Here is a 25,926-nt window from a genome sequence, read left to right as displayed (position 1 = left end):
AAAGGCTGAGAGGATGTGGGGAGGGAGGCTTGGGGCACCCAGAGGATTAGGCAGCCTTTTCAGAACTGCAGGGGCCTGTGAGAACCCCTAGACCAGAGGTCGGGAACCTTTTTGGCTGAGAGCCAGGAACCACATATTTTAAAATGTAATTTCGTGAGAGCCATACAACAACCCGTGTACCTTACGCATTATCCAATAAAAATTTGGTGTTGTCCCAGAGGACAGCTGTGATTGGCTCTAGCCACCAGCAATCTTGAACATGAGCAGTAGGAAATGAATGGATTGTAATACATGAGAAAGTTTTATATTTTTAACGTTATTATTATTTTTGTTAAAGACTTGTCTGCAAGCCAGATGCAGCCATCAAAAGAGCCACATCTGGCTCGTGAGCCATAGGTTCCCGACCCTGCCCTAAACCTTGGTACTGTAGTGACCTCTTGATATGCAGCACCCCAAACCCTGCCATGGGAACCTAAGGTCCCTGGCACTTAGAGGAAATTTAGAGCCCATGCTGGGTCCTCTCAGGGGATCCTGGTTGGTCCTGGAATTCAGCGAGGGCCTTGTCTAAGCCCATGCTGGACCATGGCCCTGGGGCTGTGGCCTCTTCCCTGTGGGGAGGAGAACCACCTGGGGTGGAGTGGGGGGAAGGAAAGCAAGGTGGGCCACTGGGCCCCTGGGTTTGTGGGAGAACGGAGCTGACCAGCAAGGGTGTTACTCTATTGTTATACCAAAACAGGGCACTGGAGCAAACGCTTGTTAAAATGCCAGTCCCATGGGCAGGGCTGGCACCCTGCCCTCTCCCTCCTCAGCAGACACCGGAGCCGGCCTACCCCGCCTCTCCAGCGTTCCCACCACTTTCTTGTCCATTTGCTTCCAGGGTCGTGTATCAGGATGGCTTTTATGGTGCTGAGATTTATGTAAGTGCAGCCCCGGGGGAGGGAGGGAAGGCACCTGGGCACTGGTGTGTTTCCAGGAGCAAAGCGTGACTTCTTCGTCCCCACGCCCCTCCCTCACCCCACTCCTGTCCTCAGAACACAGGAGGACGGGGCCTTGCACCCCTGAGGACCTTACACAATCAAATCGGGGTTATCTGTGCTCATACTGGGAGTAGTAAGGACTGTCCCAGCAGCCCAGTGAGGCAAAGGCACGTCTCCCCGTTTTGTAAGGTGTTGTATGATGGGGCAGTGTGTCTCCCTTGTCTAACCATGTTGGGCACCCTGAGGGAGTCCCAGAGGCAACGCCCTGGGAGAGACCCAGAAATAGGAGCTCAAAGGCAGACCCTTGGGCAGAGGGGGGTTCTCTCTTCTCTCTTTCTTCATGGAGCTGAACTCACTGCTTCAGGGCCCTTGCTGAAGACCCCCACCTCACACACGTACCTGGCCCAGCACAAGATCCATTTGTGCCAGGGCCAAGGCATGGTCTGAGCCAATGCCCTTTGCCCTTCACCCTTCCCACTATTCAGGATGGCACCCAGAGTCAGCCATGGGTTCCCCATGTCTGTCAGCATCTAAGTCAGGGGCTCGCTGGCCTGGTACAGGTCTATGGGCACCTACAGTGTGCTAAAAAGCCTTGCACATGGCCGCCAGGCGTGTCATTAGTGTCCACCTGTGTGTGTTGAATGCAAGACTCGGTGTGTGAATGAACAAATAAAGTGAATGGACACTCTGCCTCACCTCGAAACATGCTACTGGGCAGTGTGCAGTCCTTGGACTTCCATTAGACTGAAAGCTAGATGCCTCCAGGCCTGCACCTGCTAACCGGCCAAGGTGAAGGCTGAAAGGCTGTGTACCCCCCACTAAGCCCCTGTGTGTCTCCCCCTCCCCCTTACCCTGTAGGGAGGCTATGCAGCCTACAGATACGCTCAGCCAGCAGCAGCGGCGGCGGCAGCGGCAGCCTACAGTGACAGGTACCACGTGGGAGGTGATGGACTGGTCCCTCCTGGGCTGGGCTCAGACCAACAGTAAGCCTTACCCACAGGGGCCTGGGGATGCGTCCCCCTAGTGGGCGCAGGGTCTGGACAGAGGAGCGTAGACATGAATGTGCTTGGAGACCCCAAAACAGCAATCCCTCCAATTTATGTAATCACTTCCTGCTTGCACAATGGAGAGGCTGTTCTCCCCTCAGTTCTCAGATAGCAGACAGCTCCTTCCCCCATGCTCTAGGCCCCAATCGAGAGGTGATCCGGAGCCTTGGCTTCTGCCCCGCACCCTCTGACATTCTCAGGGCTCCCAGGAAGGGCAGATTGTGCCCATCTGCCTCCTCCTGGCGGTGTGATAAGCTGGGGGCTGGGGAGAGGGTTCTCTACCCAGAAGTGAGCACACTCAGAGGCCAGTGGGTGGCGCTGTGTGTTTTGTGGTCAGGTCCTGAGGGTTGCCCAGTAATATCCCAACCTGGCAGTTTTCCCTGTGGGCACTAGGCCTATTGGCCACAGAGCTCCTGCTTGGGGAAGGGTACGAGTCCTTGTGCTGGGCACATGGTGGACACTCATGGAAGACAGATGTTGCTCTTGTCCATGGCACTGATTCTGGCCTGGGGGCCGCCTTGCCCTCCCTGTGGCAGGCAGCAGGCGGCCCTCCCAGGACCCACACATCTTCCTCACACTCTCTGGTGGCTCAGGTGTGTGTGTTTTGTCAAGCACACAACAGGCCCCACAGCCCAGCCCCATCCTCTAAGAAGCAGGTATTTCACAGGCAAAATAAATTAAGAGGAAGACCATCAAAGTGGGCACAGTGCCACTTGCCTCCTGGGTAGCAAAGTCCCCGCCCCCCACGCCCCCCCTTGCCCTGGGTCTTCCCTCCCTTATCTGAACTCCTTCCCTAAACTTGGTCCCATTCTTTCTGGAAATCAAGGTTTCTTCCTCCACACAAGCTCTGTGAGGACCCTTTGCTCTTCTGTGTGCCACTTGGTAGGGCAGGTCCCCCATCAGGTCAGCACCCTGTAGGGCAGGTTCCCCATCCCCCATCAGGTCAGCACCCAGTAGGGCAGGTCCCCTATCAGGTCAGCACCCAGTAGGGCAGGTCTCCCATCAGGTCAGCACTTGATAGGGCAGGTCCCCCGTCAGGTCAGCACCCAGTAGGGCAGGTCTCCCATCAGGTCAGCACCCGGTAGGGCAGGTCCCCCATCAGGTCAGCACTTGATAGGGCAGGTCCCCCGTCAGGTCAGCACCCAGTAGGGCAGGTCTCCCATCAGGTCAGCACCCGGTAGGGCAGGTCCCCCATCAGGTCAGCACTTGATAGGGCAGGTCCCCCGTCAGGTCAGCACCCAGTAGGGCAGGTCCCCCGTCAGGTCAGCACTTGATAGGGCAGGTCCCCTGTCAGGTCAGCACCCGGTAGGGCAGGTCCCCCGTCAGGTCAGCACCCGGTAGGGCAGGTCCCCTGTCAGGTCAGCGCCCAGTAGGGCAGGTCCCCCATCAGGTAAGCACACTGGATGTATTGAGAGGGTAGCCAGCTGTGTTCCAGACACTTCCTTCCAAACAGGCAGGAAGGACAACGAAGGGGGCACGCGGCGGGGGTGGGGGAGAGGACTGTGCGGAGGGTGCTCAGGAAATGTCAGAGAGGCAGTGGGAGACATGTGGCCACCCCTCACCTGTCCCCCTCTCTTCCACACCCCTCCTTGTGCTGTCTCCCCAGTTACGGCCGAGTCTATGCGGCTGCTGACCCCTACCACCACACCATCGGCCCCGCGGCAACCTACAGCATCGGAACCATGGTAAGGAGGCAGGCCCTGAGGAGAACAGCCCAGACCTCAGGCCAGTGCATCAGGCCTGGTGGCCAAAAGGACCAAGGCCTGAATTTGAGTTGTGGAGGGAGGGGACTTGCCCATTTGTGCCTTTGTGGAGTTAGGAAGAGGCAAGTCTGCCCAGAAAATCAACTACCTGGTAATGATGCCAGGCCCTCTGGGAAGCATCCTGGTGTGGCAACTAAAGTCCTGCCCAGCCCTGCCTTCCCAGCAAGCAAACCCACCGGACCTTTCCAGCTGTGGCTCCAGTGACAGGCAGGGCCCCTCTTCTCCTCATGTGGGTGTGTCCATGCCATGGTCTCTGTGTCCTGTCACCCCTTGCTGTGCCTTTCCTCACATTGAGGCTGCCTGCTGTGCCTCACTCAAGCCCCTGGCTCCCAGGTTGGAGGTCCTGTCCTGGGGAAACGGGGCCTGCTGTCCTCAGTCTCTGCCAGCGTGGTGCAGGGAAGAGAGGGGGTGCGCTCTTGGTGGGCCCATGTGTGTGTGTGTGTGTGTGTGTGTGTGTGCACATGTGGCCAGCTGTCAACATGTACAGGCCTGCTCACTCTGTACCCTGAAATCTGCTTCCCTTGGACACCAACTTCCCATTCCCACCCTGCCCCCCACCTCGGGGCCATTCATGTCGGTTTTTAGCTAGCTTGACATCCAGCATCAAAGATGAAAATGTTTTGGGGGGGTAAGCAGGGAGGAGGTTCAGAGCCAATATGGATTTTTTCATCTCCTTTGGTTTTGATTATTCCCTCCCACTTTTTGTTTTGTCTTTTTTGACTTTTGACCTGCCTCAGACATCCCGAGCAGCCTGTGGTGACTGCTGGCAGTCAGAGGACCCGACCGCAGGGGGCCGCTCCTCCTGGATGGAGGCCCCAGCCTGTGGCTTGCAGGCCCAGGATCTGATCGCCTTCTGCCTAGCTAACGGCTTCCGTTCATTCACAGAAGGTTCCCTCTTATCTTTTCTTTTTTCTTTTTAAGATTTCTTATTTTCCCCTCAATTTTTCTTCTCTTGCTGTGCCTGGCAAAACGGGTGGGTAGAGTGGGAGGTTCCTGTGGACACCTCCCCAACCCAGCGGCAAATAAGAATGCCAAAGAGTTGTCTTTCCCAACAGACAGAAGCGCGAGACCCTGGTGCCCCCAGAAAGCTCCAGGAGTGAGGAAAGCAGGCACAGGCCCTCCTGGAAGAACCACAGCTAGGGGAACCCTGGCAGGAGGTCTCCGTCTGTCCCATACGTGGAGGCACTCAGCCCTGCCCCACAGGAGCCCTGGGGGGCTGGGGCGGGCTCTCAGACCTCCCCCGATGAAGAACGAAGGGGCGATGATGGTCCAGGCCTGAGCCAAGACAGTCCCCAGGAGCCATCTCACACCTTGTTATCCAGAAGCATGGTGGCTGCAGACCCAAGTCCTGGCCCTGAGGCCACCATGACATCAGAAACAGGCCCAGAGCCCCTCCTGCTGCCATGACAACCACCTCCATTCTCCTCAAGGCAAACCATGAGGGGGCAGAACATGGGAGTTAGCTGTTTCTCTCTTGGGGCTTTTTTCCTTATCTATTTTTTTTTCTTTTTGCTTTTTCCTCCCAACCAAAAGGCGGTACTGACTGGCTGTTTTTCATCTTTGATGTTGCAGGCTAGCCTCTGCCGAGGAGGGTGCAGCCGCTTCACCCCCTACTAGCAAGAGGCCCCGCCCCTAACAGCATTCACAGACTGTCTAGTACACACCAAACCCAGCAGTCCAAAGCCAGGCACAGCCACCAGGAGGACAGTGCGCCCCTCCCGGTCAGCGACACACACTGCTGACCTCTGCGACGCTAAAGTCCATAGGTTTTACCTCCAGCCAGCTGGGCTCCCCCCACGATGGTGTGCGTGTCTTTGACCCTGGTACCCCTGTGTGTCTGAAATCTTGGTTCCTATTTTGACCTTGTTGATGTTGTGCCCCCACCCCAGCCATTTCAGGTACGGTATGCACATAGGGGGAGGGTCTAGGTTGGGCAGAGAACCCCTCCCTGAAAGCTAGCAATAGACCCACACCCATGAGGGTGACCCACTCCTGTCTTCAGGGTCTACAGAGCCACAGAAGATGCCTGTGCCAGGAAGCCCCCCCCAGCCAGCCCGGCCACAGTCCTTGCTCCTCCCCTGGGGTGCTGACCGCAAGGGGCTGCTGTCCACTACCGTCAGTGGGTTCACAGCCTCACCAATGCTCCCCTTACTCAGCTAGTCACAGGGCAGCGTTTCTGCCCCTCTCTCCCATCCAGCTGAGACTAACTTGCTGATTAAAGTTTTTGGATGTTCCTGCCAGTCCTGCAGGAGCCACACCAGTCTCAGAGGTTCCTTAGCCTCTGTTGTAAGAAGTCAAAGTGAAGGAAGAAATGTCCCTACCAGAAGACCTGGTAGCCTGACAGCTGTGCCCCCCTGCAGTGCTCCACGGCCTTCTGTCCTCCCTGAGATTGGGGTCCCAGCCAGCCTGTCCCTGCTGCTCGTTCTGGAGCCATGGTGCCTCCTTCCCTTTCCCGAACTCAGACACACCTTTGTACCTGGGTCTGCTTCCGGGGGCAGCAGGTCAGGAGCAGGGTGATGCCCAACTCAGGCCTTGCTGGCAGGATAGCGTCCCCCCCCCCCCATGTTAGCCGTTCATCTAGAGGGGCACCATGCTCAGTCTGTCCCTGGGAGCTCACACCATTCCCAGGGCTTGTGGGCTCTGGGAGGAGATGCTGGGGGTGGGGGTGCTGCAGCCTAGGGAGCTTCCAGAGGAGTCCCCCCAGACAGGCCAGGCCCTTGCCACCAGCACCTTCATTACAGGAAAAAGTGGCATGGACCAAGGAAATCCAAAAGTGCCAAGCTGAGCTTCTGGCCGATGGCCAGCTAGCAGGCATGGGTCCCTGCCAGCCAGGGCATAGGTTCCTTGCTGGTGCAGTGGGCAGATCATGCCCAGGGTGCCATCCACCACACCTCCCATTGCCCAGAGCACCGCCTTTGCAGCTGCCTCATTCCCCATCACCCACCTGGCCATCCACCCCACCCTGACCTCCGCCTGCCTACTGCAGCCAGCCAGGCCGCTGCCCACCTCAGCAGAGCCCATCTTCTGCCAGGCTCCCTGTAGCTCCTCCATTCCCTGGAAGACAGACATCCCCTCTTAACTCCAGCTCAGCAGAGATGACGGGTCCTGAAAGCTGGGTGGGGGTGGGGGAGTGATGGGGGTGGGGGGTGTGCTAGGACTTAAGGGTGCATGCTTAACGGCCGCCCTCCTACCCCACAGGGTCTTGGGCCCGGTCCTCACTGCACGCCTGCAGTTGCTTCTGCGAAACTGCAAGTCCCTTTCTGTTTCTGTTGTAGTGAAAGCGTCCACCGTTTCCTTCTTGGACTACGAAGGGCAAAAACAAAAAAACAAACAAAAAAAATCACAAAACATAAAACACAAAAAGATGTTAAGATCCAAGCAGCAACAACAAAAAACAACCAAACCAAGACGCATCCACCACGTCCAAGTCTTGCGTGCCAGGGCGCCGCAGCAAGGAGCATGTCCGCCCGCCCCGGGGGCAAGCGAGAGGGAACAGGCCTCCGTTTTCTATCCAGTCTTCCTTTCCTGGCCCCCACTCCCAAGGCAGTGTGGGGCCTGCAGTGGAGGGGCCACAGGCCTCGCCGGGAAGAGTGGGCCAGCAGGACTTGACCTTTGTTGCCAACTGTGCCGTGGAGGGGTGGCTGGGCCAGGGTGGGTGCGGGGAGGGGGCAGCTTCTCATTCCCAGGGCTCTGGTTTCGGCCCCTGCCCAGTCACCCTGTGTCATGCTCTCTGGACCCCAGCTCCCCCCCCCACCAATGCCATGCCACCAATTCCCATGTCCTGCAAACCTGGGGAAGGCGTTTACAGTCCACTGAGGCTGTGTCCAACCAGCAGTCCTGGGGTCTTACCCCAACACCAAGGGCTGACATGTTTCCAGAACTATGGGACAGCTAGGCATACCTCTCTCCAAATGAGGGGTTCCCAGGCTCCCCAGCCAGGATTGACTCCTGTACCTAAGAATGTGGGACAGTGGTGGACACTGGAGACCGAGGACTTGCTCTGAGAGGCTGTGTCTGGTTCCCTTTCTGGAGGCCCTGCGCCTGGTCTGTGGGAGAGACAGCTGACCTCGTGGTGCATGCTGGTATAAACCCTGCCTGCTGCTGCCCTGCAGAGAGCCGTCCTACAAGGGAGTCGAGAGGCCGGCCAGCACCTGGCTGCACGTGAGGCTGGGAGTCATGGTGCTACAGGTCTAGACGCAATGACGGATCTAGATGGCCAGGCCAGAGCAAGGGGAGCAGGGGACACCGGGAAGGTCTGGGGGGAGGGGCAGCAGACAGCAGGTAGCAGAAAAAGCCACTGGCCAGGCAGATAGCTGGAGTTGGGGCAGCAGCAAAAAAACTTTAAAAATCCAGGCTCCCAACATGCCTTCACTACTGTCTAGTGAAACTTAAAAAGTAAAGGACGACACCTCACTTTCTATTTGTGCATCAGCTCCTGAAGCGAGACTCCTTTTCTATTCCCCTTGTACAGAGCCCCGCCCACCCATCCCTGTACAGAGCACCTGCCGTGCTGGACCCTTTTCTCGCAGCAGCCGCGTACTCCCGGCCCCCCAGGACTGCAGCCAGGCCCTTGCTTCCTTTCTTACCATTCTGTATGCTTCCCAGGTGTGACCATTCAAATTAACAGTATTATTATTAAGGTTATTAATAAAGATTTCTTTCTTCAAACTAGGACAGCTGTCTTGGTTTGGCAGCTCCCAGGCACAGGGTGGAGGGCGCCAGAAGACTAGCAGCTGGTCCCAGGTGGCCTAAGGGAGTCTAAGAAAGATCTTACCACCCCCGAGCCTCTCGTCCAGACTGTCCACTCCCACTCCATGCCAGGCCAGGCTGGGCCGGTGCTCCTGTGCTCACACAGCCCTCCCTGGCCTCAGAGCTGGGGTCCTGGGAGTGGGGGGGGGGGTGTGTGTGAGAGAGAGAGAATGCAGGTGAGCACTGTCAGTGATGCTGGAGAGGAAGTCTCTATAATCTGGCCCACAGCACTGAGGAGCTGCTTTGGGGTAAGCCCCCTGCTTCCATCTGTGTGAGCCCCCATTCCTGGGAGGCTGGCCTGGAGGAGAGTGGACACCATCCCACCCGGGAAGAGGGAGAACCAGGAAGGGAAGCAGCAGACTCCGACCAAGAGTTTAACAGCCTTGGGCCTGGGGCAGGGCCAAACTCTGACACCCACAGAGCCCATGCTACTTCTCAGACTTGAGTTCTTCATTTTCACAATGTTGGGTCTTTATTTCAGAGCGATTACACCCATGGCGGGGGGGGGGGGGGGGGGGGGGGAGGGGAGGTTGGGAAGGTACGGGCTTAAGTGCTGACATATTAATTTCCCTGCCTTGACTGGAGGTGGGACTAGGGACCACGCTCCTGGGGAACATGGCGGTGCACCTCCACCACGCTGAGCCCCTTTACTTCAAATTGCTTGCTAACAGACTGTGAGAAAATAATTGCCACTATAAATTTTCCCTTCTCTGCATAAAATATTCAGAGAAACCATCACTTTAAAAAGGGGGAGGGTGGCTTCATGAAAGAAGTTTCAGCTGTCGTGCTCACTTTGGGCGCCCAGCTGGCTTGCACGGCCGGCTCCGATCTCTGGGCACAAAGGCCAAGAGCCGCCTGGTTCAGAATGAGAAAGGCTCAAAGCTCCTCAGGGCCGGAACGGGTACCTTCCTGTCTGCAGCACCACACGTGTGGGACATGAAAAATGTTCCCAATTAGGAAAGACGCAGAACCTGAGATGCCCATGTTGTGCTATGGAAGAGGACTGCAGGCACCTGCGGAAGCAGGGCAGGTAGACACCAGTCTTCCTGGAAGCCCCTCCGCTGTCCTGCGGGCTCAAGCTTGGCTGGCCTTTGCACCCCTCCCTATGCCACTGGGCTCCAGCGGCGGAACAGCAGATGCACTGCCACCTGGTGGCCTCTTCCCTCACTACAGCGCAAACTCAAGTTTGCTGACTGCGCTGCCAACAGCACTGCTCCCCAACCCGGGAGGCAGAGCCCAGGGGCACAAACGGCCCCATGCCAGCCTCGCCCATACCTGTGACTCCGGAGAGACAAAGCAGGGCACAGGCCAATGGGAACGCTCCAGAAATCGGCCCCAACCAGCAGAGCAACAAATCGGGAAAGCCAGAAGAGGTGGTCTGGACTGCAGCAACCTCCTCTCCAGGAGGCAGTGCCACCATCTCAGCCTGGCCCTGGGTTCCCACAGCTAAGGAGAAGCAGGTGAGTCCCCAAGGATCGCCTCCAGGAGCTCCCTGTGCCCACCCTCACTTCATCCCCCACAGTCTCTACTAGCAGTCTACACCCTCAAAAAATGTCCCTACAGCCTACTCCGGAGCCTTCCTGCCACAATTTAAACTCACTTTTAAAAAAATTTTTATTTTTCCATTGATTTGAGAAAGAGAAAGGGAGAGAGAAGATCAACTCGCTGTTCCATTTAGTTGTTCCATTTAGTTGTGCATTCACTGCTTGCTTCTCATACGTGACCCCAACCAGGATCAAACCCACGATCTCTGGCATGCCAGGAAGACACTTTATCCACTGAGCAAGCCAGCCAGGGCCAAGCTCGTTTCTAATTGTCCATCTGTGGAATGAAAGGTTACCATCCTCAGCATAAGCCTATTAGGAAAGTCCCTTTATGGAATTTTCTGGACTCAACCTTCCCAAATCCTTTCACTTTTCTTCAGGAACTGTGTACCACGGAGACAGAATGGACAAAGACGGGTCCACACACTCCAGGGAATCATCATCGAGCAAACTGACTCCTCAGTGCCCCCATCCCAAAAGCCAGAGGACCTGGGTCTCCGGCCGCTGTCTGCACAGTCTGCAGCCCAAGCATGAAAGAAGCCTCGGCGTGCAATGCGAGCTGGCGTCGACGTCCGCTCACGTACTGGGCATGGAGTAGAGCACAGTCGCCCTGCCCCACTCGGCCTGGGGCACCAGGAACCCCTCCCTGGGCACAGGCTCCACCAGGAACTCCACACGGCCGTCCCGGCCAGGCCCAGCCTCTGCCACTGCCAGGTCCACGATCCGGTATTGGTTGACAAAAGCCAGGCCCAGGAACGTGGGCTTCTCTGGCTCTAGGGGCCCTCTACCGGAAGGGCCACATCCTGTCTCGCGGCAACAGTGGATCCGGAAGCATCGGACGTGGGGCAGGAGGTAGGACCAGTGCAGGGTACAGCTGAGCCGAAGCCCAGCGGAGGTATCTGCCCCCTCCGAGGCCACTTGCTGCCAGTGCACCCGTGCCACGTAGACAGCTTGCACCTGGGGCAGAGGGCTCAGCAGGCTAGAAGCATCCACCACCTGAAAGGAGAGAAGGCTCAGCACAGCTGGACAGCCCGCCACGGTTTGAAGTGCTGCCCTGTACACCCCTACTTCCTGACACCCCCACCCCACCTCTCTGAGCTGGAGGAGAGGGGACAGGTGCTCAGCTCAGGTGGCATTCTGCCTGTCCAGCAATGGGACAGATACCTCAGTCGAACCTGAGGGAAGTATCCCCTGGACACCTGACCTGGATCTCCCCCAGGCGACAGACAAAGCTCTGCTCGTCCTGGCTGCCTGGAGGCCGCGAGAAGCTCACGAAGAGGTCCTGCAGGAGGCAGCCCCGTAGGCTCAGCTCGTAGCAGCTGAGAACAAACCGGTGAGTCATTGGGGTGGCACCGCCTCGGCTCTGAGCCACCAAAGCAGGCTTTTCAGAGGTCTCCGTGGCGGCGGGAGGGCAGACCCAGCCCACAGTGAGCCCCGTGGCCAGTGGGGAGCCCTGCACCTAAGGCATGATCACTCCTGCTCCCAGTGAATGTCCTGGCTTGTTTCTGGGAGTACTGAAACTCGGGTGGTCAGTCCAGGGTCCTGCCATCCCTCTAGTTCTGGGGTTTCTCAACAGAGGGCCGCTTACTCCTCAAGTCTCCACCACAGTGTGGCTGTCCCTTGTGTGGGATTCACCAGGAAGGAGAGGGACTCACCGCTGGACCCAGCCCCCGCTGAGCTGCTGGCCACAGCGAGCCGCCCATCTGGCCAGCTTGGTAGGGGGCACCCGGAGGGGTCGGGGACTGTGCCTGGATCTTGTTTCTGCTAAGGGAGGAGACATAGGACTTGAGAAAGAGAGCAACTATAGAAAAGCAGGGGGCCTGGGGACTGGGCAAGACCCCCTGGTGGCCCCAAGCACTCATGGCCTGCCAGGACAGGCTGAGGTCTCAGGGAGAGATCAGGGTAGAAAGGAGGCAGATAGGCAGATGGATGCCCAGGACTGGCCACCACCTCACTCTTGTAGTCTCTCCTTGACCCCTGGGATGTTCCCCCTCTCAGTGCCACTGTCAGCAGGAGGCACACTCCCTGAGGGTAACTACAAGTCAGAGGATTTGGTTGAGAGGTGAATGTCCCCACCCGGAGCTGGATCACAGTGAGGCCATCAACCAGAGAGGCAGGACTGCCCACCACTGCCAACACCAGCGCCCCTGCACAGCCCGGGCACCTTTCCGGACTCCCCCTCCCCGAGGTGCCCCGAGAAGGGGGAGAGCCCTGGAAGGAAGGCAGGAGCCAACCCCTTCCCCTCACCATTCAGTGCTGAGATGCCACCAACATGACAGCTGTCTGCATCCCCTGTGGTGAGCTCCAAAGCCACTGTGACATTCGAGGGCCCTTCAAGCTTATACACCAGGGACAGGAAGGTTTTGGGTGGCACTGGGACCTGCAGGGAGAATAACCTGGAGGAGGAAGGTGCTGTGATGAGGCCAGAGAGCGTGCTGAGGAACCCTGTGGGGGGGGGGGGGGGCTCCATCCTCTCCCTTCAAGAACCGGGAGTTTGGGCATCCTGCCCAGGCTGAGGACAGCCTTCCCCCAAGGCCAGGTCCCCTTGTGGCTGAAAAGTCTTAGTTTTGAAGTCCTACATATACAAGGAAACTAAAGGAGTCAGAAAAAGTCACAGGAACAGAAAATGGGTGTGGTGCCAAGGCTGGAGGAGGGGTTGTTCCCAATGGGGACAGTCTTAGCATTGCAAAGTGACAAGTACCAGGGGCTGGCTGCGCAGCAATGGGCACACAGCTCGCACTACCATGCTTCCCACTCAAACCTGGTTCAGATGGCCAATTGTGTGTAATGTGCTTTTTACCACAATAAAACAAATCTCAGTCTGTCCTCTGTCCTCCCCCGGCCTCCACACCATCTGTCCCGTTACACCAGTAGAGATGGATGATGGAGAAGCATATGACTCCTCCCCATCTCCTCCCTGCTCACACACCCACCTCACAGCCATGTGCTGGACTTCAGGCGGAATCACCCCCTGGATGACCAGGGAGCTGCCCCCATTCCAGGCGTCTGCCAGGCAGCTGTACATCTTCACCCAGCCCCGGCCATCCCCGTCCAGCCTGTGCTCCCCAAACAGAGGCTGGATTTCCTGGGCGCCTGGGTGGTACCAGGGCCCCACCGCCTCCTCCTAGGGAAAAAAAGTAGGATTGGAGGCGGGCTGCAGGCAGAAAGAGGGTGTGCATGGAAGTGACAAGTGACGGGGGAAGCAGAACCGCCACCACCCTCTCCCAGGCCCCCAGGCCCCTTGGCCATATGTGGCACAGCCAGGAATCCCACGTCCCCAGTCATCCAGCATGGTGACTCACACACCTGGCCATAGCAGACTCTCCGAGTCCCCATGCCCAGGCAGAAAGAAGTGACAAAGGGCAAGGAGCAGATGCTATGGGTGGGCAGGTAGCGCATTAGCAAACTCCAGAACCTGCAGAAAAAGGCGGGGAGGCCACAGCTGAAGTCGGAGCCCCTCGTCCTGCCTTAACCAGCTCCTGAGAGCCACGCCCAAGCTACTTCAAGAAACCAACGTTGCCTGAGTCCCCTCGCTGCCGTCAGCCGACACTCAGCCCCTGGGTCGGGCAGGACTCACCTGTCCTGGTTCTGGAAGAAATCTGTCTTCTCCAAACACTCATACACCCAGCCAGGGGCAAACAGGGCCACCGAGAACCCATGCTTCCGGATCAGCTCCAGCGACTAGGGAGACAACAGTCAGGGAGGCTGGGTGTACCCAGACACACCAGTGTCCAGACATGGCTTGGAAGGGGAGGCTGGAACTGCCCTCCAGCTCCACTCAGCTATTCAGGTTCGTCCCCTGTAGTCCCATCGATGGCCACAAGTCGGCGCTACAGTGGGAAATGGCCTGGTGGGCAGGGATCTTCAGGTGGGGTGCTCACAGGCTGTCTCTCTCACTACACCTCCCATTATGTTATCAGACTCATGGCAGGGTGGGTGGGTGGTGGAGAGAATCTTCGGTAATTGGATTAATTTAATCACTTAAACTCTATTAATGAGTGAGCGCGTCCCTGTGGCGCCCAGCAAGGGGCAGGATTGACAACCCAGGAGACAGGCTGACTATTCATCCCACAGCAGGTCCTCCAGCATGGTGCCCCCCCCCCCCCCCCCCCCGTCTCTCTCCTCACTGCCGACGTCACTCAACTTGCCAGAAAACCTCACTGGTTATTACACCAGCAGCTCCCAATCTGTGGGGGTTTCACCTCAGTCCTTCACCCTGAGCTGCCCATACAAGGAAGCACCATGATGTGACTCCAGTGTCCCTGAGTCACCAACGGTTTGAGATGCTAGCTCAGTGTCCTTCAAAGTATGTTGTCCAAAAGGGGGTAAGAGAGACCAGTCAGCACAGGTGTGTCCGCACCTCTGTAGGAGTACCACCTGACTATAGAAATGGGTGGGAGTTAGGACTTTAGGGCACAGCTTGGCCTCAGTACAGGTTACTGATGTGTCTGGGTGCCTCAGTCTCCCCACTCTGGGAAGAGTAACTGCCACCTGTCTTTCCCTTGAGATGAGATGGGAATGAAGTTCCCCAGCAAACAAGGCCTCAGGGAAGGCGACTAGGGAGACAACAGTCAGGGAGGCTGGGTGCACCCGGACACACCAGTGTCCAGACATGGCTTGGAAGGGGAGGCTGGAACTGCCCTCTCCCTCCCAGCTCCACTGTAGTCCCCTCCACTTCAGGTTCGTCCCCTGTAGTCCCATCGACGGCCACAAGTGGGCGCTACATTGGGAAATGGCCTGGTGGGCAGGGATCAGCCACTGCTCCACACCCCAGCTCCAGGGCCACCACCCACCTTGTTGGTGTCAAATCGGCCCCCTACAACACGCCCACGAGCGAACACGTCCACTCCCACGTAGATGTCAGCCAGACGCTCCCCGTGACCCTGCATGCGCTCCAGGTGCTCCTCCCCCCAGTTATAGTTGGTGAAGATGCCGTCACAGGAATCAAAGAACACTCTGTGAGGTGGCAAGGGCCGGGATGAGGGACTGGGCACCCATCCTGCGGTCTCCACCTTCTAGCCCCTCCCAGCACCTGCACCCACTCATGACCACAGACCACAACTGCCTCTAGGACCCAGAGCAGAGGCCCAGCCCACAAACCATGACCTACAAGCTCCAGCATAGTGCCTGGCCAACCAGACACTGACTCTACCTGCTGATGGCCAGGTGACCAGAGGGTTCTCTGCCTCCTCCCACTTTACCCCAGGCTGCCATGTGTGAAATGGCACCTGTCTTGTGGGCTCACCTGTTGTGTTCGTTCAATTCATCCTGCCATCTGAGCTGCCCGCTGCTCACCACACTGTCATACCAGAGCACCAAGCCCCCTGGGACCTGCTGATGAAGCTGAGTAGTCAGGTATTGGAGGAAGTGGGGCGTGTTCCCCACGGCAGCTGGCTGCAGACAGGGAGGGAGACAAGACCCTCAGTGAGGCCCAGAGAGGGTTATCCTATGCCTGGCACAGGGCAGACAGGACACTTAATGCCACCAAAAAAGCCATGATCCTGGAAGCCACTCAACCCTACAGTCAGAGGGAGGGTCCAGCTTTCCTTTCTGAAGCTGGAAGGACACGGACACAGAAGTCAGGAAAAGATTATAAACACCATGAGAAAGGAGTGTGTCACACGAGGAAGTCACCTGTGCAGCCCGAGCCAAGCAGAGATGAAGCAGAAACAGGAGACAGAGAAGCAGAGCTCAAACATGCAAGGTTTCTGGACGCGGTGATGGTGAAGGTTCAGTCTCCAGGTAACACAAATGGGAGCTAGCTCTCACTGGGGAGTGAGAAGCAGCTCCAGCTGGGGCAAGAGGGAGCCGGCCTGCATGCAGGCGAGGGGAGGATGAGAACAAGGACATGATGGAGGGATGCCCCGTGGCAGCAGGAGCACGGCTGGACCAGCACCGTGAGAAAGACCATGCTCACACTCAGAGAGTTCTCAATGTTGACCAGCCAGCCATCGAAGTGCAAAAACTGGGTCATCAGGACAAGCTGATCCGCCACCGCCCGGTACGAGTGCGCGTCCCCAGCCAGGAAGGCTTCACACAGCTGTCCACCTTCTTTCCACTCAGTGATGAAAGTGCCTGCAGGGCAGAAGGGAAGTGGAGTCAGGCGTGGGAGCGTCCCATGCTGTCAGGTTCCCGCACTAGCAGCCGCACTGTGTCCAGCTGTGACCCGGACACCCTGGGGGTGGCGCCCAGCCAATAAACAGGTCAATAAAGGACCAGATACAGGTGAAGGCTTGAGAAACAATGCTATATCTAGGGGTCAGCCACCATGTGTTTTTATAAACACGATTTTACTGGGACACAGCCACCATCTGCTTGCCTGTCATCTGTGGATGCTACTGTCATCTGCAGCTACAACAGCATCCCAGTGGCCTGCAAAGCTAAAGACATTTACTATCCTTTCCAGAGCAAGTCGCATTCCCGTCCTCACCTAGGAAGGCAGCCCCCAGGTAAAACACTCTGCTCACTAGAAGCAGAGTCCAGCCCCATCACCACCAGTCACCTGGCCGGCGTGCTAAGGAGTCTGGCTGAGACAGAGGCATCCTTACCCAGCACACAGACCCCGTGCCTGTGGGCAGTGTTGGTCCAGCCCACCGGGGGGATGGTGACCATGTGGTGGCTGAAGTATACAAAGATGTCAATGTACTGCCAGTGGTAGAAGGTGTAGGGGTTCTGTGCTGCCGAGCCCTGGATAAACCTGGGAAGGGAAACAGAACCAAGTCAGGACTCCGAACCACGGCAACCTCTGGGTGGAGAGAGCAGCCCCGACTGATGTCTCTCCTCGGTCCTGTCCACCCACACCTACTGAAAAGCCTGCTGCTCACCAGGCCCTGTGCAGACCATGCCAGCATCCTGACAGCGAGAGCATCACTTTTTTTTTTTTTTTTAATTTTTCTTAAGTGAGAAGTAGGGAAGCAGAGTGACAGACTCCTGCATGCGCTCCAACCGGGATCCACCAGGCAAGCCCCCTACCAAGCGATGTTCTCCCCATCTGGAGCCGTTGCTCAACAACTGAGCTACTTTATTTTAGCATCTGAGGCAGAGGCCATGGAGCCATCCTCAGTGCCTGGGGCCAACTTGCTCTAACTTGAGCCATGGCTGCAGGAGAAGAAAAGAGAGAGAGAGAGAGAGAGAGAGAGAGAGAGAGAGAAGGGAGAGGGGGAGGGGTGGAGAATCAGATGGTCACTTCTGTGTGCCCTGACCAGTAATCAAACCCGGACGTCCATACTCTAGGCCAACACTCTACCACTGAGCCAACTGGCCAGGGCCAGAGTATCAGCCTTAAGGAAGATGTTTCCACCAGGCCATGCAGCCTTTGCCATCAGATCCTTGACACCCAGAATAACAAAATGGAAGGAAAGAGAAGAAAGATTCACACCAAAGTTCCAAGGGTAGGGGTCCTGCTCTGTTCAGGGTAAGCAGTTCCTCCTAACAGAGTCCCTATGTGGAAGGCACCCAAGCTTCTGTCAGCCACCTCTGCCTCTGTCTATACCTGGGTGGCCAGCTCTGATGCAAGCCTTCCTGTCAACTAGCATGTTGAACACTGTGTTCTGGATGTTGGAGATCTGTGAGCTCATACAGCAGCAACAACTCTAGGGGAAATGTCCCTGGCTAGGAGCAGGAGGGGCACTTGGGAATGTGAATCATCCAAGGCCAGAGCCCGGGGCCAAGATGGAACCAGAGCTCAGGTAAGGAGAAGCAAGAAATTGGGGGAAGAGCCAAGTTTCTGGCCAGGGTCTGAAGAGAGCTAACTGACCAGATGCAGGTGCAGGCAGAATTGGGTGGTCTCAGAGCTGACAGAGGCATGGCTACCCCTCAACCGATCCCCTCTTCTTCCAGATGAAGCAGTGAAAGTTGCTCTCCCATCATCTCCTAGCCCCCTATCCTGGGCTATTTCTGCCATGCAGCACCCTCCCTCCCCTCCAGCGCCCACCAAAGGAAAGCAAGCAAAACGTAAAAGCTGGGGACACCCTCATAATGTCCTCACTTGTCATCCAGGTACCCGCCCATCATGTCGTGGCAGAGCAAGGTCCGGGGCCTCTGGCCGCTCAGAGGGGGCTGCCGACACTGGAAGGGTACCAAGGCCACGTTAAAGCCATCCTCCTCATCGGGTGTCCATGCCAAGAGTTCCTCCAGGGACGACAAGTAAAAGCTGATGGGGTTGGTGGTGTCCTTGTCATAGTATCTAACTGGTCAAAAGAGGATGCCATGTAAATCATGAGAATATTAAAGATGCTCTGACAAGAACTGAGAGAGAACTTGAGACAGGAAGTGGGTAGCCCAGTCCAGAAGCTCCAGTGGTGAACTCGGAGATGGTATGGAGAACCTGGGTGCTTCTCACCTGGCAAAGGATCCGGCGTGAAACTGACCACTTCACGAAAGCCTGCTTCCTCTTGATCATCTTCGATTCTAAGCAAAGAGGGAGTTTTAAATTTTTTTCTAAATAAAAGAGTAAAGAAAACAAACCCTTAGAAGCATATGGAACAGGCCCCATCTAGACATGTAGAGGGAACTATTCTCTGGCTTACATTATAAACTACAAATCATGAAAACATGCATCAAACCAAGGACAGCAGCAACAGGCCCAGCCTCCGCTTGGACAGACATGCAACCCCTACCGCTCTCGCTGTGAATGAACACCTTCCCTTCTAAAAGAGCCACCCAACCATCATCCTGCAGAGACCAAAGATAAACACCTCACAGGTTTTGATACAGCCAAGGAGCAGGACCAGTCAGAGAACTAGAAAGTTTAAGGGCCTAAGAGAGCAGGGGCCAAGCCTTCTCTATAGTCCACATTTCCCTAAGTGTGTTCTGTGAAACTCCAACTCCCCAGGGAAGGACTGTAACAGAGTGTAACATAGGGTTGTCATGGAGAGTTGCCTTGGGAAAAAGAACACCGTTGGTACACAAAGTTGGAAAAAACCCTGGATAAATACATTTAACAGCTTTCATTTTTAAAAGTTATATTATTTTTAGCCTGACCAGTCAGTGGCACAGTGGATAGAGTGTCGGACTGGGACACAGAGGACCCAGGTTCAAAACCCCAAGGTTGCCCCGGCTTGAGCGCAAGCTCACCAGCCTGAGCGCAAGGTCGCCGGCTTGAGAGTGGGATCATAGACATGACCCCATGGTCGCTGGCCTGAGCAAGAGGTCACTCACTCTGCTGCAGCCCCTGTGTCAAGGCACATTGAGAAAGCAAACAACAAAGGAGACTAAGGAGCCACAATGAAGAACTGATGCTTCTCATCTCTCTCCCTTCCTGTCTGTTTGTCCCTATCTGTCCCTCTCTGTCTCTCTGTCACACACACAAGTTATATTATTTTTAGAGCAGCAGTGAGAAGGCATTTATTGGCCCAGGGCTTCAAAGCTGAAATTCTCTGAATCCACCAAAGTCCAAGGCCACTTCTACGTTAACGGGCGTGTATCATGTGCCAACACACCACTTCCACTTTGCATTGTTGTGGGCAAAGCTCTCTCTTTGGGATCTGCCCTACAGATCCGGAGCTTCAGAAAGGATTAGGGCCCTGAGAACAACACGGGTGGGCAAAAGGGATGACACATTCAAGTGGAATTGCCACTGCAGCATTCCATTGCGAACTGGCACCTACTCCTGTTGCCCACCAGCCAGCAGCCACTAGCTCTCCACCGCTGTGCAGTCTGAAATACCCACCAGTCTCACTATCTTTGGGTTTATGAACAAAGCTACAGATGCTGTTTCCAGAAGGCAGCCACATCTGTGCACCTAGCTTTCCCCCCCAGGTAAGCAAATCAATGCCTCCACAAGGAGGAAAGCCCTGGCCAGGAAGGGCATGTTCACCCCTTTCACGCCTCTGCCCATTCTGGTCCCTCAAACTGGAACACCCTCCTCCGCATTCTCCACCTACTGAAATCTTCTTCCTCCCTACCGATTCAGGACGGCAGGTGCCACCTCTTCCTGTTCTGCTCGGACATCAACACATCAACAATCCTAATTACACCAGCTGGCCTCCAGTGACCAATGCCACACGAGGATTCTTTGCCTAGATCCACGGCCAAGGGAGGTCGACATAATCAGCTCATTTTACAGATGAGGACTCCGAGGACCCCTCTGCCTCCGGGCCGCCCCCGGGCGCTGAGACCCTGCCCGGTGTCAGCTGCTGTGCGAGGCGCCCTGTCCGGGGATGGGCTGGCCGCCGGCGCAGAACCCGACGCGGATAGGAGGCGTGGGATCCAGAGACCGCTGTTCCGCGCCGGAGCCCTCCTGCACGCCAGTCGGGGTCCGGGCCAGGCGCCCACCGACTCCGGCCCGGCTGTCCGGGCGTGGGACTGGACCGCAAGGCCTGCGCGCCCGTCCTTCCACACACCTTCTCTGCGCCCGCGGCTCCCACTGCTCCTCCGGGATCGTCGGCGCCCGCAGCTTTGACTCGCTCAGGACCCCTGGCGCCTCCATGACTCAGCCGCGCCCGCCACCCTCTGCCGCCGCCGGCCAATCGCAAGCCCGAGTTCGCCTGGGCCCGCCCAGCAGCCGCCCCTCGGCCAATGAGGGTTATACAGCGTCGATGCCTTACTCCGACTGGACACCGGACGACCCGGCCGGCATTTGGGGCTGGTGCCGGAACCGCCCGGACTTTATAACCAGAAGAAGGCCTGGGGGCGGGGTCGTGGAGGGGCGGAACCAGGCGGGACGGGCCGGAGATGAGGACGAGGGGCGGGGCTGCGGAGAGCTCCCGAGGCCCCCGCGGGGTCCGAGCCCAGGGTACAGAGACCCCTTTGTGCGAAGTCTTTTGTCCTCACCAGCCTCCTTTTTCAGATGAGCATTCTCCCCAAGGTCATGAAGTCAGTAAGCCGCAGAAGTGAGAGATGTGAACTCATTTCGTCTGATCCATATTCACAGGTAATTGTCAGAAAAGGTGAAATCATAATTCTCACTTACGTATAACTATGGACAGGTGTTAAAAAGTTTATTCTGCTCGTTCGCAAAGGATCCAGGCATGTTATAACTTCTTCAAACGACAATAAAAAAAGAGACCTGTTTTTAGGCCAGAAATGTTCAAATAGATCTGCAACCTTTTCTCTCGGGTTGGAGGTGGAAGAAACCCTGGATCCTCTCCACAGTCAGTTCGCACCTTGTTAAAAAAAACTGAGAGGCGAGGATCCCGGAAAAGCAAGGACATGCGGTGAGTATATAATGCACACTTTTTTCTACACCCACAAACCTGAGCTCTGCAGGGCCCCCAAGCACACAGGGCCTGGAGTTCTCTCGGAGGTAGCATCTCCCAGCATCTTGGGCACAAGGAGTTCACAGTAAAGGTAATAACAGAAGGGGCTCTGAGGCGAGGAGGACAGGGTCTGGGAGGCCAGACTCACACTGGGCCCCAGAGAGCTACACTTGGGCTAACCCCGTCGCTCCTCACCCAGCCCCCACCGCCTCTTGGGGCAGCTGGGAATGCCCCGGCTGGCCTGCAGCGACTGCCCAAGCCAAGTTCAATGGGCCTCTTTATTATCGTTGTGGACTTTGAACTTTACGAGGCCCCCATGCTTCCATAAACCACAAGAGTGGGCCGTGACCATGCTGCTTGGAGAATCTGCCACTCAGGTGCTGGAGACTATGATCCCAGGGAGGAGGGAGATTGCAAAGGTATGGGAAGTTTGCTGTGAGCAGGGAAGCAGAGTTGCCAGGCTCACACTGCGGGGTACTCAGATGAGCACAGAGAGGTGGAGTTATTACTCGGTCTGCTTCAACCAGGTGTTCTGGAGCACTCACCTGGTCTGCTTCAACCAGGTGTTCTGGAGCACTCACCTGGTCTGCTTCAACCAGGTGTTCTGGAGCACTCACCTGGTCTGCTTCAACCAGGTGTTCTGGAGCACTCACCTGGTCTGCTTCACCAGGTGTTCTGGAGCACTCACCTGGTCTGCTTCAACCAGGTGTTCTGGAGCACTCACCTGGTCTGCTTCAACCAGGTGTTCTGGAGCACTCACCTGGTCTGCTTCAACCAGGTGTTCTGGAGCACTCACCTGGTCTGCTTCAACCAGGTGTTCTGGAACACTCACCTGGTCTGCTTCACCAGGTGTTCTGGAGCACTCACCTGGTCTGCTTCACCAGGTGTTCTGGAGCACTCATCTGGTCTGCTTCACCAGGTGTTCTGGAGCACTCACCTGGTCTGCTTCACCAGGTGTTCTGGAGCACTCACCTGGTCTGCTTCACCAGGTGTTCTGGAGCACTCGTCTGGTCTGCTTCACCAGGTGTTCTGGAGCACTCAACCTGGTCTGCTTCACCAGGTGTTCTGGAGCACTCACCTGCAGCTTGGAGATAAAAATAAATAAATAAACAATTCATCCTTGGGACTAAACACCGTTCTTAGAGATACTTTAAATGCCCCTGGGGTAATGCTCAGCCTCTAGGGGTAAAAATAAGCCAGGGTCTCCCTTCTCTGCTCCTCTCTGTAGGTTTGAAGCAGAGTAGAAAGAAGCTAGGAAAATACCTTGTCAAGTGAAATGGGGAAACTGAGACAGCTGAACAAACAGGCCAGCAGAGCAATTTACAGCCTGATGCAGAAGGTCCACTCCCTAGATATGACATCTAGGCCTTAGTAGTATTTCAGTTCCAGGCCCAGAAAAACAGCAAAACCAGATTAGCAACGTCAGGACCAGCTGCAATGACTATTGATTCCCTGCCCTGGCATTGACCAATGACCCTAGAAGGGCACACTTGGAAAAGCTGGTGAACATTTTATTGAAATCCTCCCCTAAACTCCCAGTCTCGAAAAACCCTCCAAACAGCCAGTGCTTGTTCTCCCTCTGGGGAGCATGCCTGCGCTTTTCCCTTCCCCCATCTTTCTTCTCCCTTCCCCTCTTCCCCCACAGGCCTGTGCCTCTCTTTCTCCTAAACTTTAGGGGTCCCCAGGAGACTTGCAACCAGGAGAGCATTGAAGAGTAGCAGCTGATCCTGGGCTAACCCCCTGATGAGGGCCCCCTTTTCTCTGGCTTTCTTCCTACATGGCCAATGAATTCTTGCTTTACTTGTATACTTTGTCTCTTGACTGAATTCTTTCCTTCAAAAAGAATCCAGGTCTCATTGTTTCACTTATAACAGGAAAGTGTGGCAGGAACAAATTGTTCCCAATATCCCTCCCACCCCTGTCCTTTAGGAAGAAAAGCCCCACAGTTTAGCTGCCTGCAGGCCACCCAAATTCAGACAACATCCCCAGTGGCCCTGAGAGCTTGGAGGAGCCATGCGAGCAAGTTCTGGTTTATTAGACAAGAACGGAAGTGACTTGAGTCATTCTGGTTGTCCCTGCAAAACGGGTGTGCCCTCCACTTTTTCTTCCCTGCTTCCTACTGGCTGCCTGGTGGCTGTGAGGATGTGATGGTGGGACTGCAGGCTGCTAGTTAGAAGCCATACGTGGAGGACACAGAGCAACAAGAGAGAAGGGGCCTGGGTTCCCAAAAGCATAGACCACAGTATTGTCCTTGAGTGCCTGTGTCCAGACACCCATGTAAGGAAAATAAACTGCTGTCTGATTTAAGCCAATACTGTGTGGGTATTTATTACAGTCACTGAATCTAACTACAAATTTAGAAAAGCATCTCAAAATGATAACCTTTTAGCTTTTTTGGCAAAATCTTATTATCTCACTCCTTCTTGGTACATTCCATCTGCAATACAGCTCCCTTCTCCTTCATGCAGACAGATGCCTCAGACCAGCTGGGGCATAGGCAGAAATCACTTCAAAGACTTTTGAACTCTTGTTTCCTTTTATAGAATTGTCCTAAGTGCTCAGCAAAGGCATAATAAACAGAGGAATGCTGGGCTGGCCTCTGGCTCCAGCAGACTCACCTTTCCACCCACTTGAGGCGATGCCCAGGCACCTGCCCCAACATCCAGAACAATGACTACCAACCACACACGACCTGCCTGTGCACCTCCATCTGTGAACACAAACTCACGCCACCACGATAAATGGCAAGCCTGAGATCCCTGCCCTTGCTGGGTCCATGTATTATTACTTTAACTGCACAATCCTTACATTCATTTTCTCCTTTTAATTATTTAAAGCACTGCAGGTACAGTTAGTGTTTCCTTCAGTCCACCTCCTTCTTGGTTTCTCTGCCTCCTCCCCCATCCTGAGACCCCCCTCAATGTCCCAGCAGTACCAGAAGTTTGGCCTGTGCTCTCCCAATTGTTTTAAAATACTCTTACGCCCACGTGTGCACCTAAAACTGTGTAACATTGTTCATGTTTTATAAAAACGGTATTTTGTACAAATTATTTTGTGTCTTGCTTTTTGCCACCCAGCAATATTTCTTGAAATGAAGCCATATTGATTAATAGGACTCTAATTTGTTCGTTTTTGCTATTATTTAACATACAATTGCCTGACCTGTGGTGGCGCAGTGGATAAAGCGTCGACCTGGAATGCTGAGGTCGCCGGTTCAAAACCCTGGGCTTGCCTGGTCAAGGCACATATGGGAGTTGATGCTTCCTGCTCCTCCCCCCTTGTGTCTCCTCTCTCTCTCTCTCTCTCTCTCTCTCTCTCTCTCCCTCCCTCCCTCCCTCCCTCTCCTCTCTCAAATGAATAAGTAAAATCTTTTAAAAAAACAAACAAAAAACACCACACTATCATTTTTAACACATCACAGTCTACTTGCCCAAATATTTCTTTGCTATTAGTTTTTAAATGTCAGAATGGGCACCCTTGTGTAAACCTTCTTAGGTACATATATGGTTTTTTTTTCTTTTCCCGATAAAAGCTGGAGTAGAGTTGCTAACAGGAACCACACATGCGTTTTTTTGTTTGTTTGTTTTTTGTATTTTTCTGAAGCTGGAAACGGGGAGAGACAGTCAGACAGACTCCCGCATGTGCCCAACCAGGATCCACCCGGCACGCCCACCAGGGGCGGACGCTCTGCCCACCAGGGGGCGATGCTCTGCCCCTCTGGGGCGTCGCTCTGCCGCGACCAGAGCCACTCTAGCGCCTGGGGCAGAGGCCAAGGAGCCATCCCCAGCACCCGGGCCATCTTTGCTCCAATGGAGCCTTGGCTGCGGGAGGGGAAGAGAGAGACAGAGAGGAAGGAGGGGGGTGGAGAAGCAAATGGGCGCTTCTCCTGTGTGCCCTGGCCAAGAATCGAACCCGGGTCCCCCGCACGCCAGGCCGACGCTCTACCGCACACGTGCGTTTTCAATTTGAGCAGTCACTAACAAGCTGTCATCCACAGGGGGCTGCTGCTGGACGTGTCCCCAGCTCAGGATGAGCTGAGGTTTCCCCAAAACCTCTCCACCACTGATGGTGTCGAACTCGAAGATGTGCTAACTGGTCGGTGCACATAGGCATTTTGCTGATCTTTGGACTTGAGGCTGCACAGCTCTGGGTGTTCAGCTATTAAGAAATGACTTCTTTCTTCCGTGACAGTCTTTCTGTGTTGTACTTTCTTAGTGATGTATACATAGGGGTCTGTCATGTTTTCTGGGTCTTGCCTCTCACCTGCATAAATGAAGCAAATACATGCGCTGTTCATCTTTGAACCTTTTCTGGGTCTCATTCAGTATAGATGTTTTCGATTTTGATACATGGCGTTTATCCACAGTGCCGTCTCCGATTTTGCTGTTTTCTCCTGATGAGGAGGCTGTCCCAACTGCAAGGTCATGAAGAGGCTTTCCTGGGTTCTTAGCTAAGAACTGTCATTGAGGTGTCTGTTTCTTTGCTTTGTTGTGTTGTCGTTTTTTTTACCTGTAAAACTTCCAAGGATTAAAGGAAAAAAATTTTTTTTAAATAAATAAAACAAGAAAAAAGGATTAAAGGAAAAAAAAAAAAAAACTTCCAGACACCTTTGGAGGGTAGATCTTTAATATTTCAGATTACTTTGGTTC

The 25,926-nt window shown here is 55.3% G+C and overlaps 2 protein-coding genes and 1 long non-coding RNA gene across 14 annotated transcripts in view; 2 read left to right on the top strand and 1 right to left on the bottom strand.

Moving 5' to 3' along the window:
- RBFOX3 (RNA binding fox-1 homolog 3) overlaps positions 1–8,583 on the top strand; it is a 376,035-nt gene extending 367,452 nt beyond the window's left edge. For 5 of the 9 annotated variants that reach the window (XM_066381461.1, XM_066381459.1, XM_066381460.1 and 2 more), the window contains 4 exons: positions 737–917; positions 1,836–1,906; positions 3,630–3,708; positions 5,359–6,735. In XM_066381461.1, coding sequence (XP_066237558.1) covers positions 737–917; positions 1,836–1,906; positions 3,630–3,708; positions 5,359–5,403 — 376 coding nt within the window. In that variant the 3' untranslated portion in view covers positions 5,404–6,735. Of the gene's footprint in view, positions 1–736; positions 918–1,835; positions 1,907–3,629; positions 3,709–5,358; positions 6,736–7,061 lie in introns of those variants that run through there. The other 4 variants (XM_066381464.1, XM_066381463.1, XM_066381456.1 and 1 more) reach the window with 2 other exon arrangements.
- A 1,548-nt stretch (positions 8,584–10,131) lies between these two features.
- On the bottom strand, positions 10,132–20,646 carry ENGASE (endo-beta-N-acetylglucosaminidase). Of its 4 annotated transcripts, none has more exons than XM_066381434.1 (14): positions 20,423–20,646; positions 18,421–18,518; positions 18,067–18,268; positions 16,628–16,776; positions 15,997–16,154; positions 15,325–15,473; positions 14,873–15,035; positions 13,657–13,760; positions 13,386–13,494; positions 13,013–13,203; positions 12,327–12,475; positions 11,735–11,843; positions 11,284–11,398; positions 10,132–11,075 (listed from the first exon to the last, which is right to left on the bottom strand). In XM_066381434.1, exons 1-14 carry the CDS (start codon positions 20,506–20,508, stop codon positions 10,656–10,658), a joined length of 2,202 nt encoding a protein of 733 aa, XP_066237531.1. In that variant the 5' UTR covers positions 20,509–20,646; the 3' UTR covers positions 10,132–10,655. The 4 variants fall into 4 exon arrangements, with proteins under 4 accessions (XP_066237531.1, XP_066237532.1, XP_066237533.1 ...); XM_066381435.1 differs by having other exon boundaries at positions 11,735–11,840; XM_066381436.1 differs by having other exon boundaries at positions 18,421–18,488.
- Positions 20,647–20,747: 101 nt separating this feature from the next.
- LOC136403084 (uncharacterized) lies at positions 20,748–24,252 on the top strand. Its single transcript, XR_010751095.1, has 3 exons — positions 20,748–20,952; positions 21,041–21,235; positions 23,821–24,252. It is a non-coding gene; the product is annotated as an uncharacterized lncRNA (long non-coding RNA).
- The last annotated feature ends 1,674 nt before the right edge of the window (positions 24,253–25,926 follow it).

Source organism: Saccopteryx leptura, chromosome 4 (assembly GCF_036850995.1).
Source record: "Saccopteryx leptura isolate mSacLep1 chromosome 4, mSacLep1_pri_phased_curated, whole genome shotgun sequence".
Taxonomy (NCBI): Eukaryota; Metazoa; Chordata; class Mammalia; order Chiroptera; family Emballonuridae; genus Saccopteryx; species Saccopteryx leptura.
The sequence above is the reverse complement of the archived record's forward strand: the minus strand, read 5'-3'. Positions and strand labels throughout refer to the sequence as shown.